The sequence below is a fragment of the Cornus florida genome, unplaced genomic scaffold (assembly GCF_030987335.1).
Source record: "Cornus florida cultivar Cherokee Brave unplaced genomic scaffold, ASM3098733v1 CherokeeBrave_3.0.0_Hap2_Chr02, whole genome shotgun sequence".
Taxonomy (NCBI): Eukaryota; Viridiplantae; Streptophyta; class Magnoliopsida; order Cornales; family Cornaceae; genus Cornus; species Cornus florida.
In genome coordinates this window covers 71,358,800-71,379,893 of record NW_026775572.1, presented here as the reverse complement: position 1 = coordinate 71,379,893, position 21,094 = coordinate 71,358,800, and the positions used below count along the sequence as shown (strand labels likewise).

General features: G+C 38.5%; 1 protein-coding gene across 1 annotated transcript in view; it reads left to right on the top strand.

The window, feature by feature from the left end:
* LOC132295305 (mediator of RNA polymerase II transcription subunit 23) overlaps positions 1-21,094 on the top strand; it is a 77,351-nt gene that overhangs the window by 16,585 nt on the left and 39,672 nt on the right. Inside the window, exons 6-8 of the mRNA XM_059793512.1 lie at positions 12,739-12,956; positions 13,252-13,468; positions 17,706-17,968. Of these exons, the coding sequence (XP_059649495.1) occupies positions 12,739-12,956; positions 13,252-13,468; positions 17,706-17,968 (698 nt within the window). The remainder of the gene's footprint in view (positions 1-12,738; positions 12,957-13,251; positions 13,469-17,705; positions 17,969-21,094) is intronic.

Genomic DNA, 21,094 nt, shown 5'->3' with positions numbered 1-21,094 from the left:
GTGCTCCGCCTCCGCTGCCTTCATCCTCCTCAAACTCAGTTTCAGGTACATCTCTTTCTTCTTTACATTGCCCTAACCCTGTTCCTAAGTTTCGGTATCTAACTCGGGACCCCAAACCCCCTGCTAGATTTGTATTCTCTTGTAGTACTGATCATGCTATTTCGCAGTATATCTCTTCTGATGGTCTTTCAGGGTCTTACCGAGCCTTTCTAGGCAAACTTGATTCCATTTCCATTCCCAAAAAGTTGTATGAGGCTTTCCGAAATCCCAATTGGATGTCTACTATGAAGGTAGAAATGGATGCTTTGCAACATAATGAAACATGGGAGCTTGTATCTCTCCCTCTTGATGAAAAGATTGTTGGTTGCAAATGGGTATTTAGTGTTAAATATCTAGCTGATGGCTTTATTGATCGGTATAAAGCTTGTTTGGTGGCTAAAGGGTTTAATGATACCTTCGCTCTAGTGGCTAAATTGACCTCAGTTCGTTTGCTTGTCTCCTTTGCTGCCTCTTGCAATTTGCCTCTTTATTAGCTTGAAGTGAAGAATGCTTTCCTTAACGGTGATCTTCTTGAGACTATTTACATGGATCCTCCACCCGATTTTCGGGCTGAGGGGGAGTATGCTGGAAAGATCTGTCGATTGCGGAAGTCTTTGTATGGATTAAACAATCTCCCGGATCTTGGTTCAACCGTTTCAATGATGTAATTCTATCCATGGAATTTGTTAAATGCCATTCTAACCATACATGTTGTATCCACCGTTCCTCCACTGGTTGATGTATCATTTTGCTTGTCTATGTTGATGATATCATCATTACTGTCAATGACATCCTTGGGATTGCTCAAGTAAAGCTTCAATTGGTTAAATCTTTTGATGTGAAAGACCTTGGGCAGCTCAGATATTTTTTGGGAATTAAGGTTGCTAGATCTAAGCAGGGGATCCCCTTATCGCAGAGGAAGTATGTCTTTGATCGTCTTCGAGACACGGGTATGCTTGGGTGTAAACCTGCTTCCACTCCTATGGATCCTAATATGAAGATCTCGACTGAGTTCGGAGATTTCTTTTCTGATCCCTCGCATATCAGCGCTTGGTAGGAAGATTGATTTATTTTACCAACACCCGTCCTAATTTGGCTTTTGCGGTTAGTGTTGTGAGCTAGTTTATGCATACTCCTCGTACAACTCATATGGATGCAGTATATCATATTCTTCGATATCTTAAGTCCTGTCCTGGACTTGGATTATTCTACTCTTCTAGCAAGCAGGTTGGGCTATCCTGTTTCAGTGATGCAGACTATGCTAGGTCCAAAACTGACAGACGTTCCACATCTGGCTTATGTACTTTCTATAGAGACCATCTTATATCCTGGAAAAGTAAGAAACAACCTGTAACCTGTAGTTTCGAGATATTCAGCAGAGCTAAGTATCATGCCATGGCTTAGGGTACTTGTGAGATTCTCTGGCTTCGATCTTTCTTGGAGGAGCTAGGGCTAGGTGAAAAATAGTCCTCAGACTTGTTTTGTGATAATAAGTCAGCCATCATGCTTGCTTCGGATTCTGTTCTTCATTGGAGGGCTAAACATATAGAGGTGGACATTCATTTTATCAGAGAGAAGGTTTGTTCGGGAATTATCAAGCCGTGCTTTGTTCGTTCCTTTAATTAGTCGGCCGATGTGTTCACCAAATCTGTTGGTCCATCTTTGCTTCATTCCTCGATTACCAAGCTGGGCTTGATTGATATCTTCACTCCAGCTTGAGGGAGAGTGTTGAAATATCTTTATTATTATTATTTTTATTTTTATTAGCTATTTTTAGCCTTTTATTAGGTGTTTTATGTAAGATCCCTATAATCATGGGATCATGTAGATAAGATCCCTGTAATTATGGGAACCCGTAGATAAGATTCCCATAATCATGGGATCATGTAGTTTTTGGCATATTTTCTGTCTTTCTTTGATTTGGTTTCTTTTTTTTGTACCTTATTCAATTATATAAATATAGATCTTGGCTCTCGGTTTGAGTAAGCCAAAACCCAAAACAACTTCTTTTGAACACATTGGATTCCTTCATCTTTGCTCCATCACCTTTTTCCATAGTTTCATTGTATGATTCATTAATTTAATTCCTAGATAATTACTACAATTTTGTATACCTCATTTGTTTTTGTAAATAGGTATTATTGTGCTTTTCCTCCACTCATTTGGCATCTTCTCTTCTAGAATTTTGTTAAATAACTACTACTTCGACCAGTCACCGGAATCATCCATTCCGGTGAAATCATCTGTTACCGTTTCTTTGCTTTTCTCTCTTTTCACTTGTTTTCTTCTGTGTTTCTTCGGGGTTTGATTTTCAGATCTGTCAATGAGAGCTCTGGATGGTCAGGGATTGCTGTTTCTTGAGGTTGCAAGGCTTCCTCCTTTGGATCTAAAAGGGGATGTGGAATCTGAAATTACAAATAGAGGGCCTGGTCTTAGGGTGGACAACATGTGTACCAACAATCGTGAATCCATGCTCAAGTGTTGTGTTGTTAGGTGGTTCAACAGAGAAGTGGGATCTATGGATGATATTGAGCGGTGGGCGTCGGAGACATGTTAAATCTCGTGTGGGGTTAGGGTTTCTACTCTGGTCGATGGGTTGCTTTTGTTCAGATTCCCGACGATATTGGAAGCTCAGGAGGTTTTCAACAGGGGTAAGAAAGTTTGGGGTGATGCACAGTTGTTTATTGATTTGTGGTGTTATCGGGTCGGGTGCTCTGGGTTGAGGAAGAAGACCTTGCACCGACGAGTCATTTTGTATGGCCTTCTTGTGCCTCTTTAGTGTCAAAAGCTTTTTGTAGCCATTGGTGACCTTTGTGGAGGGTATTGGGATGTTGAGGCTTATGAAATGAGCAATACGGAGAGAATCGTCATTACTGTGCTCGAAGGTGGTTAGATACTAGAGTTTATCACCGTGGAAGACAGGTGGTGGGCTTTCAGAGTTCCGTTAACCGAAGAAATTTGCCTTCCTTGTGCCTCTTTCCAATTCTTATGCTGGGAGTGATAAGTTGAGACCTCATGTGATTTTGGATAGGAGACTCGAGCGTATCGATGGCCCGGCAGGATCAGAATGCTGATTGTCACAGTGGTCACACCCAAGGATAGGGACTTGCGCTGTTGCACGCGTCGAAGGAGAGTGGGGTGAGCAGAGATAGGAGCGGTACACGTGGTTGGTGCACATGTGCTTCCCGTTGTAGGTGCAAGACAGCTCCCTCCGCATGTGACTTGACATGTGAGCGTGTGGGATATTTAAATTATGCTAAGGATGGGCTTACGAAGATTTGGTCTGGAACTGGGCCATAGTATGGGTGACATGGACTAAATGATATAGCTGGGCCTCATTAGATTAAGTCCAAGCCCAAGTGTGTTGGGTCATCCTCTTCAGCTGGACCGCACCAGACTAAGCCCAAGTCCATTGGGTTAATATCATCGACTGAGCTTCTTCATACTAAGCTCATGTCCAGATTGGGTAAGTCAAGAAGGGATAGGGTGGTGGTTTGGGGCCCGAACAAGGGTCTTGTTGTTTCTTGTAAAGGGAAGCAGTCCAACCCACTGGTTGCTAAGGAGTCCAGATGTTCATGAGGCCCAATCCATTGCTTCATCTTCTACGCAGATTAAAGTCCCTTCGACGACTAAGTCGGTGGCTAAACAATGGTCTAGGGGTGGAGAAAGATAACTGGGTCAAGGTTAGTGACTATTTACATGGAGATGGATTGACAACTAAGAGGTTCTGTCACAGCGAGTGCTGCAAAAATTTGCTGTCTGGGAACAGATTTGGTCTGCTGCATACCGGAATTTCCAGTGATGCTTCAGATGATTATGGTTAGTCGGATAACGCAGTTTGTCAAAGAAAATTACGATACAACACCCTGGCAACGATGGACTAGGAAGCAAAAACATAAATGGGTTGCTCGTAAGGACAGAGAACTTGAACTTGGTATGTATCCTTCTTCCCACTCTCGGAGCTCTCTTTCTGCTCCTCTTCCTTCTACTCCTTGTAGGGTGATGAGGATTGGTTTTTTTTTTTTTTTTTTTTGGGTTGTTGGGGGGGGGGGGGGGGGGGGGGGTGTTTCAATGAAGTCTCGGATGCTTTCACTTGTGGTGGAGGTGGGGCCAAAGGCTGAGTTGTTTGACTCGGATTCGAATGGTATTGGGCTTTTTGGGCTATCAGAAAGGGATGAGAAGGCCGGTGTTCGTCATTTTGGGCTATTAGAAAGGGATGGGATGGCCGGTGTTGATTATTGCACTGACTTGGAATGCTTGGGGAATGAGGGGTCCTTTTCTGATTTTTCTTCATTGGTTCAGACTTTTTCGGATGGAGAGGAGCTAGGTTGGATTTTTCTTCGTTTTACCTCTGTTAGTACAGGAATTGTTGAAACACAGGACTCTGTTTGTTGATCATGGTGTTACTCCGGACATTCAGGCCAATGGAATGGATGGTGGGGAGGACAGTGTTATTGATTGGATGTCGTGTTTTGGGTTGGGGGGGGGTTTGGGTTTAGCAGAGTGGGGCTTTTGACATGATTGTGTGTGGGCTAAAGAGGGACATCCAAATTAAGGAGTAGTTGATCCCTTGGCTGTTCTGGGATTGATGGGTGCTTGGTAGGATTGTGCTGATGTTGGTAAGGAGTGGGTGAATGATCATATTGGTGTTTCTAGCGAGCTGTTGGGTGTATCCTTCAACGGTGATCGGAACTAGGCATTGTCGATCCTACATGCAATGGTGGAGGGGAGATGAAGAAGTCTAGGGGGGGGGGGGGGGGGGGGGGTTCAAACGAAGAGGACTGCCCCCTATTGGAAAGGGGAGAGGGAGTTGAGAAATCTTTTCTCTAATGTGAATTATGAAAATTGGGGTGGGGGGGTAGGATTGTGCTGATGTTGGTAAGGAGTGGGTGAATGATCATATTGGTGTTTCTAGCGAGCTGTTGGGTGTATCCTTCAACGGTAATCGGAACTAGGCATTGTCGATCCTACATGCAATGGTGGAGGGGAGATGAAGAAGTCGGGGGGGGGGGGGGGGGGGGGGGAGAGGGAGTTGAGAAATCTTTTCTCTAATGTGAATTATGAAAATAGGGTGGGGGGGAGGGAGGGAATTCAAATGAAGAGGACTGCCCCCTATTGGAAAGGGGAGAGGGAGTTGAGAAATCTTTTCTCTAATGTGAATTATGAAAATAACAAGAGGGGGGGAGGGAGGGAGGGGGGTGGGGGTGATTCGAACGAAGAGGTCTGCCCCCTATTGGAAAGGGGAAAGGGAGTTGAGAAATCTTTTCCCTAATGTGAATTATGAAAATAACAGGGAGCTTATGTGGTTTGCTTGCAAGAAACGAAGATTGCTTTGATGACAGGTAGGGTGGTTGAATGGGAGGTGTTGGATTCTTCAGGGGCTTATGAAGGTATTCTTATCATGTGGGATAGGAGATGGATGGCAAGGGTGGATGTGTGGGGAGGGAGATTCTCCATCTCATGCGCCTTTGTGATGGAGGAGGATGGCTTTAAATGGACATTGTTTGGTGTCTATGGGCCGGTAGAGGATAATGGGAGAGTTGTGCTGTGGGAGGAGCTCGGTGTTGTGAAAGAGACATGGACTCTTCCTTGGTGTGTAACGGGGATTTTAATGTGGTTAGGTCCTCATCAGAGAGATCTATAGATGGTAGATGGTCTTCGGCTATGATACAATTTTTAGAGTTCATTGATGGACATCATCTTATTGATCTTCCTTTAAGGGGGCACTCTTTTACTTGGTCCAGCGGTAGGGAATCGCCCACTTTTTTCCGCCTGGACAAATTCTTGATCTGTGGAGAGTGGGAGGAGAAGTTCTTGAATGTGGTTCAAGCTGCTTGGCTAGGGTGACTTGTGATCATATTCCGTTGGTTTTGGATTGTGGAGGTTTGAGGCCACGGTGTACTCTTTTTAGATTTGAGAACATGTGGCTTAGAATGGATGATTTTCAAGGAAAAAGTGCGGGGTTGGTGGGAGGAAGCCTCGATGGTGGTTACTCAGAGCTTCATTTTGGCTGGTAAGCTTCGGTTCCTTAAGACGGAGCTTAAAAGATGGAATAAGGAGGTTTTCGGGAATTTGGAGTGGAGGAAGAACATGGCTTTTGCTGAGATCCTTAAGATTAATCAGTTGGAATAGTGGGGTGGGGAATAGGGGGGGTGGTATCATTGACTCCCACTGAAATAGGAGAGTAGTTTGTCAGGTGGAGATTGCAGAGATTGCTGTTATGGAGGAGATTTCGTGGCACCAAAAATCTCAAGCTCTTTGGCTCAAGGAAGGAAACCGTAATACGAAGTTCTTTTTTATTTTTTTATAGACTAGCCATGCCCACAGAAGGGGCAATCACATTGGGCGGATTCTAGTGGAGTTGTGTACGGAGGAGGAGGTGCGTAAGGGGATTGCTTCTTTTTACCAGAGGCTTTACTCCGAGCCGTTACAGTGGATATCACTTGTCTTGATGGCCTTCATTTTGACTAAATATCTACGATTGACAGGGATGGCTTGGAAAATCCCTTTTCAGAGGAGGAGTTGTTGAGGGCGTTGAAGAGTTGCAACGGTGATAAGGCTCCGGGTCCGGATGGATTTACTATGAGATTTTTGTTAAAAAGCTGTGGTGAGACATAAGGTGATGGGTTCCTTTTATGAGTTTCATTCTAATGGGGTTCGAAAAGTCGCTAAATGCATATTTCATTGCTCTCATTCCTAAGAAAGGTGTTCTGTCCGATGTTAAGGATTTTAGACCAATAAGTTTGTTGGGTTGTATTTATAAGCTTATTGCTAAAATTCTAGGGAGGTTCGGGACGGTGTCATCTCAGAGTCTTAAATTGCATTTATTAAGGGCAGGCACATTTTGGATTCCGCTCTTATTGCCAGCGAATGTGTGGGACTTTAGGTTGAGGAGCAGTGTTCTTGGAGTTCTGTGCAAGCTTGATATTGAGAAAGCATATGATTATGTTAGTTGGAATTTCCTTTATATCTGCTGAGGAGGATGGGATTTGGGGAAAGATGGAGGAAATGGACCGAGGCTTGTATTTCTTTTGTTATATTCTCTGTACTGGTAAATGGGTCTCCATCCCGGTTTTTTTGGAAGCTTTCGAGGTTTGAGACAAGGGGACCCCCTTTCTCCTTTTCTGTTTATTATTGTTATGGAGGCCCTTAGCAAATCGATGAAGAGGGCAGTGGAGTTTGTCTGTATCAGGGGATTCAGGATGGGCCTGGATAAGGGTCAGCATATGGATATCTTTCATTTACTGTTTGCGGATGATACTTTGGTTTTCTGTGATGCGGATGTGTCCCAACTCAGATATTTTAGGTGCGTTTTGGTCTGCTTTCAGGCAGTGTCAGGTTTGAAAGTTAACGTGGGAAAAGTTAACATGGGAAAGAGTGTGCTTGTCCCAGTGGGGGAGGTTCAGGAGGTGACTTCACTTGCTTTAGTTTTAGGATGTGGGACGAGTTCCTTTCTTATTGTTTAGTTAGGTTTGCCTTTGGGTGCTTTGTCCAATAGGGTGGATGTTTGGGACCCAGTGATTCAGCGTTTTGAGAATAGATTGGCTGGATGGAAGAAGCAATATCTTTTGAAGGGCGGGAAGATCACTCTTGTGAAGAGCACCTTGTCTAGTCTCCCAACATACTTCATATCCCTCTTTCGTGCACTATTGCTGAAAGACTTGAGAGTCTCCAACGAAATTTTCTCTGGGTGGGTCGGGGTGAGGAGTTCAAGTATCATCTTATCAGGTGGGAGCAAGTTTGCAGGCCTGTTCAGATGGGCGGTCTTAGGATTAAGAGCTGATCCATTTTAATAGGGTGCTCCTTGGGAAGTGGTTATGGAGATTTGATAGTGAAAGATGTCGTTTATGGAGGAGGGTTATCTCGTGTCGTTTTGGAGAGGAGAGAGGGGGTTGGTCTTAGAGGCCGGTTGGATCCTCTACTGGTGTGGGAGTATGGAAATTCATTTGAAAGGGATGGGATGAGCTCTCTAAGCATGTTAGGTTCAAAGTTTGGGAGGGCAGGGATGTCTAGTTCTGGGAGGATTCTTGGTGTGGTGATTGCCCGTTGTTTGTTTGTTTCCAAGACTTTTTAGAATTGCTGCGGAAAGACATGCTATGGTAGCGAACTGTTATCAGCTTGATAGTGGAAGGCTTGCATAGGATGTGCGATTTTGGCATTCCTTTCAAGATTGGGAACTTGATGATGTCTCTGGCTTGCTGAATCTTGTGTAAGACAAAACGTGTACGGGAGAGGGTCTGGTTCCTTGGTTTGGATGTGCTCTCCTCAGGGGAGGTTTAATGTCCGTTCTTTGTTCCTTTGCCTTGCCCGTTTTCATGGTTCAAATTTCCCGTGGAAGATGGTTTGGCGTTCGAAGGCCCCTCTCAGGGTGGCCTTTTTTGTTTGGACTGCAGGTTGGGGAAAGATTTAGACTCTCGACAATTTGAGAAAGAGAAGACAGATGATAGTCAACTGGTGTCGTATTTGTAAAAATGATAGAGAGTATGTGGATTACCTTCTTTTGCATTGCTCTGTGGCTTACAATTGCTAGAGTCTTATCAAAAAATGATTGCTAGAGTCTTATTTTTGGTCTTTTTGGCATTCATTAGGTTATGCCTCAGTCTTCAAGGGAGTTGGAGTTGATTGACGTTTAGAGGGGCCACAGTGTGGGGGCTCACGCTCGTGACCGTTGGAGGGTGACCCCCCCTCTGTGTTTGGTGGAGCATTTGGAAAGAGCCAAATAAAATATCTTTTGATGGGGAGGAATCCTCTATTGGGGCACTGAAATTTTCTATTATTAGTTCTCTTTTAAGTTGGGTGATGGGGGGAAATTGTTATCTTTAGATGAAATCGTGGATTTTTTGGGTTCTTTGGGTCCTTAGGATTTATTTTTTGGCTTCGTTCTTCTTATAGCTCTTGGGATGCGTTCCCCTTTTGAACGCCTTCTAATACAATTTTATTTATCAATTTTTTTTTAAAAAAAAAAAAAAAATTAAATTCATGAGTCATTGAATTCCTACATTTCCTAATGCTCTCCATGCCTTGATAGGGATGCTATCTGGCCCAGCTGCTTTATCTTCCCCCTCTTTTTTAGTGGGTCACCGACTTCTTTGTTGTTAGTTTTACTTTTATGCACCACTCTTACATTAAATTCATTACTTTCCACTTCTTCTATAGTATATTCCTCATTTAGAAGGTGTTGAAAGTAATTCTTCCATCTATCTAGTATATCAAGATCCTTCGGCAACATTTTAATGTCAACATCCTTATCTCAACACTCCATCATGTTTCTTTTTTGATAAATTTCTTCCCTTTGGTCTCCCCCAAGATATCCTTTGTCATATTCCTAATATTACTTGCCATATCCCCCCATATGTTATTTATGTAATCATTTCCTTTTTTTTTTTTTTTTTTTTAACATTCATTCTCTATCTACTAGCCTAATATGACTTGCCATGTCTCCCCATTTGTTATTTATGTTATCATTTTCATTTCCATTGCATTTTTTTCAACATTAGTTCTCTATCTACTACCTCCTCCTTACTTTTTTGATCTTTCCACTTTATATTTTGATGACATTTCCTCGTTTTTTTTTATATATTTAAATCCTTTAATTACTATGTCCAAGACTAGTAGTTGGTGTTGTTTTTTTAGGCTTTCACCGGGGATTACTTTACAACTCTTCCTACATCATCCATTGCACCTTGCTTAGCCATGACTAACCTAACTAGTCAAGCCCTGCTCCACAACTCTTCCATTCTCAATCACAATCCTTCACATATTTGATCCCGATAACAACTTTGAATCCATTAACCCTCTCCTCTATGCAACTCCAAATACCCCTATTCTTCTCTATCCTTTCCTCTCTTTCCTCACAATGTCCCCTTAATACACCAATCTAGCCACACAACCTTACTCGTTAATCTAATGTATCTCATTGGTAACAGTTTGTGGTATTTTCCTTCTCTTTCCAATAGAAGAGTGTGGATTGCGTGTATACATATATATATATATTTACAATTTGTGTGCACACACGCACACATATAACATGTATTCCTATATATGGATATGCCAATCTAATGTATCTCATTGGTAACAGTTTGTGGTATTTTCCTTCTCTTTCCAATAGAAGAGTGTGGATTGAGTGTATACATATATATATATACATATATATATATGTGCACACACGCACATATATATAACACGCACATACATTTACAATTTGTGTGCACACACGCACACATATAACATGTATTCCTATATATGGATATTCCTATATATGGATATGCCAATCTAATGTATCTCATTGGTAACAGTTTGTGGTATTTTCCTTCTCTTTCCAATAGAAGAGTGTGGATTGAGTGTATACATATATATATATACATATATATATATGTGCACACACGCACATATATATAACACGCACATACATTTACAATTTGTGTGCACACACGCACACATATAACATGTATTCCTATATATGGATATGTATATATACATATATATATATACATATATATATATGTGCACACACGCACATATATATAACACGCACATACATTTACAATTTGTGTGCACACACGCACACATATAACATGTATTCCTATATATGGATATGCCATATATAGGAATACATGTTATATGTGTGCGTGTGTGCACACAAATTGTAAATGTATGTGCGTGTTATATATATGTGCGTGTGTGCACATATATATATATGTATGTATATTTTTGGAGTTTATATACACATGCATATCCATATATAGGAATACATGTTATATGTGTGCGTGTGTGCACACAAATTGTAAAGGGATTTTGGGAAACTAGAGAAGAAAAGGAGGGTTTGATTTGAGATTGAAGAGTTGTCAAATAGAGTGAAATGAGAAGGTGATGGTGAGCGGTGTTGAACGTGGTTGTTGCATACCTTAGTTATGTTGGGGGCATATCCCTCAGCGATAGAAATATAGCATAGGGTGTAATAATATCTCTCTCTGCCTTTTTTTCTTTTCATTTTTTTTTTTTTTTTTTTCCAAATCTATCCAGATTTTAGGACATGGACACAACTAAATTGTATACATTTTCATAATTTTCTAATTTTCTTTTCCCTTTTCCATGGTTAAAATCAATTGTCTTTGTAAAAAGTGTGGAATCATCACTTCTGATAAAACAAGCGTGTTAAATAGGAGTAATAAGCAAAGCAACTTCAGGAACTTACAAGCACGCTAGGAAAGATTCTATCTCTTTATTTCATTTGATGCTTGTTTGGCGCATGTCCAAAGATTTGACATGTAAAGAAGTTCATGCAATGAAGCCCTTTAATGAAGAAAACCTAGATGAGAAAAATCATGGCCAGCTAGTAGAACAAGTTTGATTGCAGGGAAAGATTGTGGAAGAACTATAACTAGAGTTGGACTTTGGCATTGTTGAGTCTAGGGTCACTCTCGTGTATTAGTATCTAAAAGATATACAATTCGTCTTGTTTGTTTGGATATAAATTGTTTTCTCCGTATGGTAAGCAACTTTGCTAAAGATACTGGTCCAAATACTATTTATGAAAAAAATTTAATTTATGAAAAAAAAAAAAAAAATACTACTTTAGGCTTTCGGAGTTGTTTTTTCCATGAGTGTGGTAAAATTTCACTTCTGTTTAATATTTAACGGGTTACAAAATTAACTTGATTTCAGCATGGCTTGCAAGACGCATAAATTTATCTCGTGTTAACGTGATTTTTTTTGTTTTTGTCAGCATCTCATGAAAAATTCTGTACGTGTCACCGGGTATTGTTCGACATCATAACTGTTGGATATTACAACTGTTAACCACTATCTACTCTAAAAGCTTAAGCTATTAGAGAGGGCGTAACTTAAATATATAAATCCTTCAACACGCCCCCTCACTTGTGGCCTTCTTTTGGTCCAACACGTGCTTCAATTTTACATTTGAGGGTGACAGTGAGGTTTGAACTCAAGACCTTTGGCTTTGATACCATGTTAATCACCATCTACTCTAAAAGCTTAAGCTATTAGAGAGGGTGTAACTATAATATATAATCCTTCAACAACTATCAAGGTTCCAAATGGGTTGGACATTACCGATGGACACTTTATGCTTTAGTCTATGGACTTCTATGAAATGGTCTTTGGTAACATTTTTGGTTACTATTAATGGCAGGAAAAGGATGAAAAAAATTATTTGGACATTATAAAAAAGCAACGTGGAATTTAACCAAAAATTTTTTGGAGCAACATATTAACAAGATGAAAGCTTCATATGTGTGGGGACTTTAAATAACAATGTAAATGGTGTTATATAAAACCCATTTCAACAAGGATTCTACTTGCACAATGTGTTAATAAAATGCATCTCACACACCTCTACTCTAACATTTCCTTTGGCTTCCTAATCAACCTCCAATAGCCAGTCTTATTCAGAGCCCATCTTAAAACTACAGATCTGCAGCTCTCTGTCTTTTACCTTGTGCACCTCTTTTAAACCATCATCTCTCTTTTTTTGTACGTTCTGTGAATATTCAAACTGAAATTTCTTCATAAAATCTGCTTATCTAGTGATCTGTATTTTCAATTATATATATATTTTTAATTAAACTTATGCTTTATAAATGCTTGTTCTTGCATACATTGCAGGAATTTCCAAGTTCTTTTCTCATTATGTTTCCATTTTCAAGCTAATATCAATTTGTTCTTACCAATTTGTTGCAGAGACACTTTGCTGGCAGGAGTGGCTTGTATTTTCAGATTTATTTTTTTTCCTATTGAAAAGTGGGTGTATTGATTTTGTTGATTTTGTGGACAAGCTAGTTTCACACCTCACTGAGGGTGATCAACATATTCTAAGGACGAATCATGTCACGTGGTTACTTGCACAAATTATTAGGGTTGAGCTCGTGATGGATGCTCTTAAAACCGACTCAAGAAAGGTTGTGTCTGAAATGTTTAAATTTATTCCTTTTCAACTGCTACCATGTATTTCTTCCCATCCTTCTCCATCCCACTTCTGATACAAGATCATCGATCCATTGTTGGTCTCATAGTGTATTTATTTTTTGATGTACTTGCATTTTTAGATGCTTAATTTTCAATTTTTTTCATTATAATAATTTTTCATGTTCAGAATTATTGGTTTTTTAGCTATTATTATTATTATTTTTATGTGCTTGAATTAATCTTTTGACGTGTTGTAAGTTTACTTAGAAATTACAATTTTGCTGGCAGGTGGAAACAACCAGAAAGATTCTGTCATTTCATAAAGAAGATAGAAGCTCTGATCCTAATAATCCCCAAAGTATCCTACTTGACTTTATAAGCAGTTGTCAAAACCTGCGTATATGGTCATTAAACACAACCACCAGAGAATATATAAATAATGAACAGCTTCAGAAAGGAAAGCAGATAGATGAATGGTGGAGGCAAGTGCCGCAAAATAGCAAAGGTATATATTTATTACCTAGGGAATAAGAAAGAAAAAAAAAAAAAAGAAGGTATATATGTATTTTATTAGGTTCATCTTCATTATATGATGTTTTCACAATATTTTATATGTAGGACACTCTTTTACATTAATTATGTTGTATAAGAGATACAAAGTTCTGCTCCTAATAAAACCTATTTACCGAAAAAAGAAGAAGCTCTGATCCTAATAAGAACTAATAAAAATATAGGAAATCCTGCCCTACGATCTTTAAAATGACAAGTAAAAATAAAGGTTATTACCTGCTACCGTGTTCCCTTGTTTTTGAGTAATGGGATGGTGGATGAAGAAAAAAACTTAAAATTTGGTTTTTTGTACTAGAGGTTTCCCTTGAACTGGAATTTGCCATTAAAATATTTCGTGGACTTGATTTTTCTATGCTTTTGATCCAACATGATCTAGAGAATCATGCTGCAGTGGCTTGTGTTTAAGGGTTGAGTGGCAGCTTCTCATGAAGGTGTGATGTTATATACCATTTAATTGTCTGAACATTTTAAACGTAGTCTCAGTATCCTCAATTTAAGGGTTTCAATTAGTTGTTGAAGCAATATCACTTAGACATCCAAGAAACGTAGCTCTCTCTCTCTTTCTCTGACAAGTAAAGCTTAGTTCTCAGAAGTTGATGGAGTATTTTGGTGGAGTGATGAACAATATCTTCAAATTAGACGTAAAGAAGACCATGATCATGTCAACTGAGGCTTCATGTTGTACCTTTGGACATTTTGGGTACCAAAAAATGTGAAGTGGATATTTTTGTATATTGACTATGGAATTTTTAAAGCTGATGGATGCAAGTCCACCAAGTTCCCTAGTTTGCTAATTCTTTATCCTGGTGATGGACATTTTTGGTAAATTGATAGAAAGGACTGTTGATGTAGTGGGTCTGATTTTTAAAGTTTAAAGTCAAGGGTTGGTATTGGAGCCAATTTCTTGTCTTTGTATGCCAGCCATACCTTGATCCTTCAGGGTGGAAATAAATTTCTAAGTTTACGATGCACAGAAGACTATTGTAGGTCGTATATTAGAATACAGAGGGAGAATACATTTACAAGAATATAATATGCCCTAAACTAATAAAGAGAGGGAAAAGACATTTGTGGATCTGGTGTTTAAAGTCAAGGGTTGGTTTTGGAGCCAATTTGTTGTCTTTGTATGCCAGCCATACTTTGATCTTTTAGGGTGGAAATAAATTGATAAGTTTATGATGCACAGAAGAATATCGTAGGTTGTATGTTAGAATACACACGAAGAATACGTATACAAGAATATAATATGTCCTAAACTAATAAAGAGAGCAAAAAGACATTTCTACCCTCAATAATAAAAGAAATCCCACAAACTCACAATGTGACATTTAGAAGCATTGAGAGTTTGCCTAAAAGAAAACGAAAACCGCAAAATAGTATGGGACTCAGTGAAGAAATTAGCCAACTGCATAGAAGAAGAAACAGACAAGAGAGAGAGAGATATGGTGCCAAGCTGAAGATGATGGCGCACGAAATTATAATAAATCTCGATATGCTTTGTACAGTCATGAAAGAATGAGTTAAGTGCAATCTGAATGGCACTCTTGTTACCACAATACATGGGAGTAGGAATGGAAAGAGGAACACCCATATCACCAAGCAACCATCTGAATATCTATTCCGACTAGGTTCGATCAATTGAAAGTTGTGAAAGATAGTATCCAAATCTGAATTGAATAGTTCTAAACCTAAATATTTTCACCCCCCAAGGTTTATAAATTGGACCCTAAGTCCTCAGAATACCTATTCCGAGAGAATACAAGTATATGCAAGTCTACATCAAGCATAGGGAGCATATATTGAGCATATTATATTTGTGAGACAACTCTAGGGTGCATCCTTGCAAGTAGCAATCTCTGTTTCTTTCATCATGAGCCATGCATATAGATGGGGAGCGCTTGTGGATGTTGAAACATACAATTAACAGAGTTTAAGCTTTTCAACACCTATGTTCCACATTACAAACAACCAATCTGACAAGTTAGTGTATAATACCTTCATTCTGATTGTAAATTTGATTTACCTGGACTAGGTTCCTTGCCTTTTCCCTCTGGACGGTGTTTATGTGCGTGGATGGTTTTATGGTTTATATTTTTGGACTTTAATTATTTTTACATGTTTATCGCTTGATAATTAAATTTCAGTTAATTATGACAATTTAAATTTGAAATCCGGTTTTTAAAAAAAATTAGTTATTAAGACAGACATATTCACCCTCTCTAGGTCTAGATTGGGCCTTGCTCACTCTGACTATCAGAGCCTTGGGTCCACAGTCCTTCATTATACTCTACATTAGAGCCTAGGGTAATGGTCCTTAGATTCCTCAAATAGTATCAGAGCGATATGTAGATCCAAATATTATTATCGAATAGGCATTGTGTGTTTAGAGACACAACTCTCTGAAAAATTAATTTAAAACATATGAAGAATTTCTCTCCAGCTGTGGTACTGAAAATTTTCATCGCTTTTGTTCACGAACCTATGTGTTTAAAATTTGAATTGTCACACCTTGGTAGTTTGTGAGCTCAAATTCTTCGGTAAGATACAAAAATTGCTTATGGATTTGCACAAGGAGAAAAAGAAAAAAATAAAAATTTAAATGAAGTTTATACTAGTTGAGCATGAAGATCTTAAATTAGAAATTAAAAAACTTAAAAGACTGTTGAGTGTGAACCTGATCAACTTTAGTGAGTAAATTAATCCACTTGGAATAAAAGGACTTAAACATGATTCCCCTATGGTTGATCTAGAAAACTCTCAATTCTTAGTTACATAATAAAAAATTGAAAAGGAAAATTTTATCAGCTAAACTTTGGTTGAGGAACTAGAGGATGAAAAGAATGATTTACTTGGTAAACTAATGTTTCTTGAACAAGAAGTAAGTAAGAGAATGAACAGAAAATCAATTTTTTTGAAAGATTAGAAGACCCAGAAACTGAATTGAAAAGGTGTAAAGAAATTGCATAAAGTTTTTGCAGAGAACTGAAAACATGGAAAAATTACTCATAATAGGAAAGTCTTCTTCCGATTAGTCTGGTTTAGGCTTTAAATCAAATGGTATTACTTTGAATCAAAGCTTTAATTTTGTTTTAGAAACTCATCCAGCACTATCTAGAAACACTTTTAGGAATGTCACTCAAATTTGTGGGAATAGATTCCCTATACCAAATTTTAGGAAGAACTATTTTCAACCTCCAACAAATGGCGAGATTCTCTGTGGCAACGAAGCTATACTAGTGGTGGTGATGAACAGAGACATGACATTGAGGATAATACAAGGACAAAGGAAAGAGAAATAAGAGTTGAGGTTTTAAGGAAAGACATGATAGCATGTGTGTTAACTAGTGGTCCCAGCAGTTGAATGAAGAAATATGTTCTTGATCCCATTTGGCATGTCTTGGGTGTTCCCAAGATCCACAGTGGATTTGATAGAGGCTTGGAGAGGGTGTCTAGTGGAGAGCCGAGCCAGGGATTGAATGGCCATTCCCCTTTGTTTATGGTTGGGTTTGTGGTGTGAGAGGAATAGGAGATCCTTCGAGGGAGAGAGACTCCTATTTGGTCTCTCCAATACAATATACTGTATACTTTTATTTTTTTGGGTTAATGGACGTAATTGTAAATCTTTGGGGCATCTTTTGGATTTTGTGGATAGCTTAAAGCTATAGTTGTCGCCTTTGACGTCTTGTGTATTCTCTTGGGAGCGCTCCCCGCTTGAGCTGGTTCTATGAAATCTTACTTATCAAAAAAAAATGCTGGAAGTAATAATTTATGTAAACTTTGCAGTTTTTGAGATTGTTACTTTGTTTGGCTTCATTACATCACAAAAAAAAGGGTCCTTTTCACCAAACGAATTGACTTAGGTTAGACTGATACAATGACTTGATCTAATGATGCCTGAACCAGACTCTAAACCATGACTACTCCGTGTTCATGTTCCAGATTGTATATGAATTAAAAACCAATATGCATAACAACTTCAACTTCTTCAATTTTTTTATACCTTTAGACCTTTATTCCGGAAGGCAGAATTTAGTATTATTACTTCAATACCACCTCTCTGGAATGGTTCCAAAACATAGTGGTTTTGTTTGGTTCGACTCTCAGGTTAAATGCAATAATTGAAGTACATGACTGAGCATTTTTTTCTCTTGACATTTTCTTATTTATATCAGGGGAGCGCCTGATGGATTTTATGAATTTGGATGATAGATCAATTGGGATGTTTTGGGTTGTGTCTTACGCCATGGCACAGCCTGCATGTGAAACTGTGATAAGTTGGTTGACATCTTATGGAGAAACAGATCTGTTACCAGGATCAAATTTAATGGTGATGAGAGAAGTTTGCCCACTGCCACTATCATTATTATCAGGCTTCGCAATCAACTTGTGTTTGAAATTGTCTTATCAGATGGAAGATTTGTTGTTTTCTGGACAGGTACTTAGTATGCTTTCTGGTTTAAGTAGCTTTTTATGTGCTTTCTGGTTTAAGTAGCTTTTTATGCTGGAATTGATATCATACATAGGATTGTCGGCCTTTTCCTCTATAAGACAGCCTAGCGGTACCAGACCCCTACTTCCCAAAGGGAGGTAAGGGGTTCGAACCTCGGTGGAGGCATGTGTGTGTGAGTACCAACTAGGAAAAAAAATATATATATATATATTTGCTAACTTAAATATGGGAAACCTTGTCTGCCATAAAATTTGGATTAAGAGTTGGTGTCATAATTCCAAACATGCAAAAATTGGAAATGTCCTAAAAATAATGGAAGTGTAGTGAGATCTCTGAATGAAATTTGGACATGCACAGGAACTTTCTAGGAATTTGTTCATAATTTATTAATATGCGAAGGTAAGCTCAGAGAGCGCGATGAATCAAGTATATTAAGGACTCATACTCTCATTCACATGATAAGACAATAATGGAGAACCATAAAGAATGTAGGAACCATATTGAATGTACGGTATGCGTGGATCTATAGGATCACAACTAACGAGGTGATGATATAAAAAATTTCTATATTAAAGACTCACTAAAAATATAGTTATAATTTTGGTATATAGTATTTTTAGTGAAACTCCACTTGTTTTGTGTTTGCTATCTTGTCCTTGCATTGTCTATCCCAAGCTTAAAATGGATGATTATGTTAGGTAGCTCATAGTTAGCATAAAAGATTTATCATATCACTTATGAATATGAAGTGTTACTGCCATATTATATGATCGGCAAAAACTCATTGAGTTGAAACAAGAATTTATAGAACAACAGAACCAGTAAGCTAGTTATGCTTTGTAAATATAATGTTGGATTCAATATCTTCATGCACACTTCCAATTTCTGGATCGTTATTACTGCAAATACATATGTACATTTGTTTCAAATCTCTTATAACTGTTTTCTTCTAGTACCCGTGTGCCTTCTTATCCAATTTTATGAACACACACACACACATACGTATATACATATACAGCACCGTAATTAAGGTTACAATTTTGTTTTTTATTTTAATTTCTGATTCTTCTAGTGTTCTGTCTGCTAAGGATTTCATTTCATGTGTGTCCTGTTGATGAGGAATGACTTCTAAGAACATTTGAAATCCATATCAGAGAGGGTTCAATCAATGATTTGGTGGAACTATTTTGTGAATTTTAACCCTGGGAAAGTTTCATCTTTTTGTGAGTTAAAAGAAAGTTTAGCATGTTATTTGTTTTTCCACTGTAAATAAGATAATAAAGAATTGTTTTTTTCCCCTCAATGTGAAGACAAGAATGGATTCAATTAGTAAGTAGCCATAGAGAAAAAGGAAAGAAGTTGTGAATAAAAATAATAACAACAATAATAATATTGCCACAGGATCATCACATGCACTTTGATCTTGTTTGCTCCTAGTTAATCAAACACTTATGCTAAGTTAAATGGAAGTGATAGCTTATGCTTCTCTTCTTCTTTGTAAAAGCGAAAGTAAAAGCTATGCCAAACGAGGCCTAAGATGGTTTGGTCATTTGAAGTAAACTGATAACAAAACCTCTAAAATAAGAGTCTGATATGATCCACATTGAGAATTGTTAGAGGATTTAAATATTAAAGTCCACCCCCTCTAATAGCTTAAACTTTTGGAGTAGATGGTGGAGCACGCATGGTCCGGAGTTCAAACCTCACCATCTCCATAATAATAAAAATTGAAACACGTGTTGAACCAAAAGAAGGCCACGCGTGAGGGGGAGTGTTGGAGGATTTAAATATTAAACACTCTCTCTGATAGCTTAAACTTTTAGGCTACAATCGGTGCACAAGAATGAAATGGAATTGGAATGGAATGGAATGGTTTTTGGTTGCAAAAATGAAATAATGTAGGAATGGAATGACGATCACCATTCTAGTAATTGGTTGGACAAATTTAAAGCCTAGAATGGAATGAATTCTGAATTGAGAGAGAGGGAGGGCTCTATTTTCTTATGAATTGAACAATAAACCCTAGGTCAGAGCTAATCTAGATTATAGAGAGAGAATGATTTTTTTTTTTGTCTTTAAGTTATTTTATTTTATTTCTAGGTGAAAATGGAATAACCATCCTTAGGTCAAGAAGGGGAATGGTCATTCCACCTTTTTGGTGGAATGGGCATTCCAAGGGAATGACTATCCCGCCTTTAATATTGCACCCTAAACAAAAGATTAGGAATCAAAAGGTGGAATGACCATTTTATTCCATTTGATTCATACGTACCAAACGTAGCATTGGAGTAGATGGTGATTGACAAGAATAATGGTAGGGAAAGAGGAAGTCTGAAATTTGTGTTAGTTGAGAAGTTGAGATGTGAAGTGAAACATGGTAGAGTGTTTTTTAACTGAATATATGGCCCTAGACAGAGTGGAATGATGAAGATTGGGTTGACAGTTTTAACTAGGTTTCATTTAGTTGAGCAGTAAAAGAGAAACAATAAATGAATGACTCTTCTAAACCGCTTGTAGTGTTTACTCAGTGTTTAAATATCTTTATTATTATTATTTTTATTAGCCATTTTTAGCTTTTTATTAGGTGTTTTATGTAAGATCCCTATAATCATGGGATCACGTAGATAAGATCCCCGTATTCAAGAGATCACGTAGATAAGATCCCCATAATCATGGGATTTCGTAGATTTTGGCATATTTCCTATTTTTCCTTGATTTGGTTTCCTTTCTTTATACCTTATTGTTGTATATAAATATTACTCTTGGCCCTCGGTTTGAGTAAGTTAAAACCCAAAACTTCTTCTATTTGGTATTAGAGCGAAAACGAAAAACCTTTGCCTCCTCATCTTCTTTCCCCAATGCCGCCACCTTCTCTCTTTCCCTCTCTCCTCTTTCCCTCACCTCCGACGCACCTCCATCACCTCCAGGGGCTTGCGCGCATAGCAGAGGGGTAACCCTCTCTTTTTGACTCCTTTTTAAGGAGAATTCCCTTGGATTGTTTATGACTAAAGGGTCCTTCTAGTGTCTTTTTTCCTTTGTGGGCTGCCGTGTTTGTTCAGCAGCGTCTTTGAAGGAATTTGCCGATTTTTTCGGCCTTATTTTTCTCTTTCC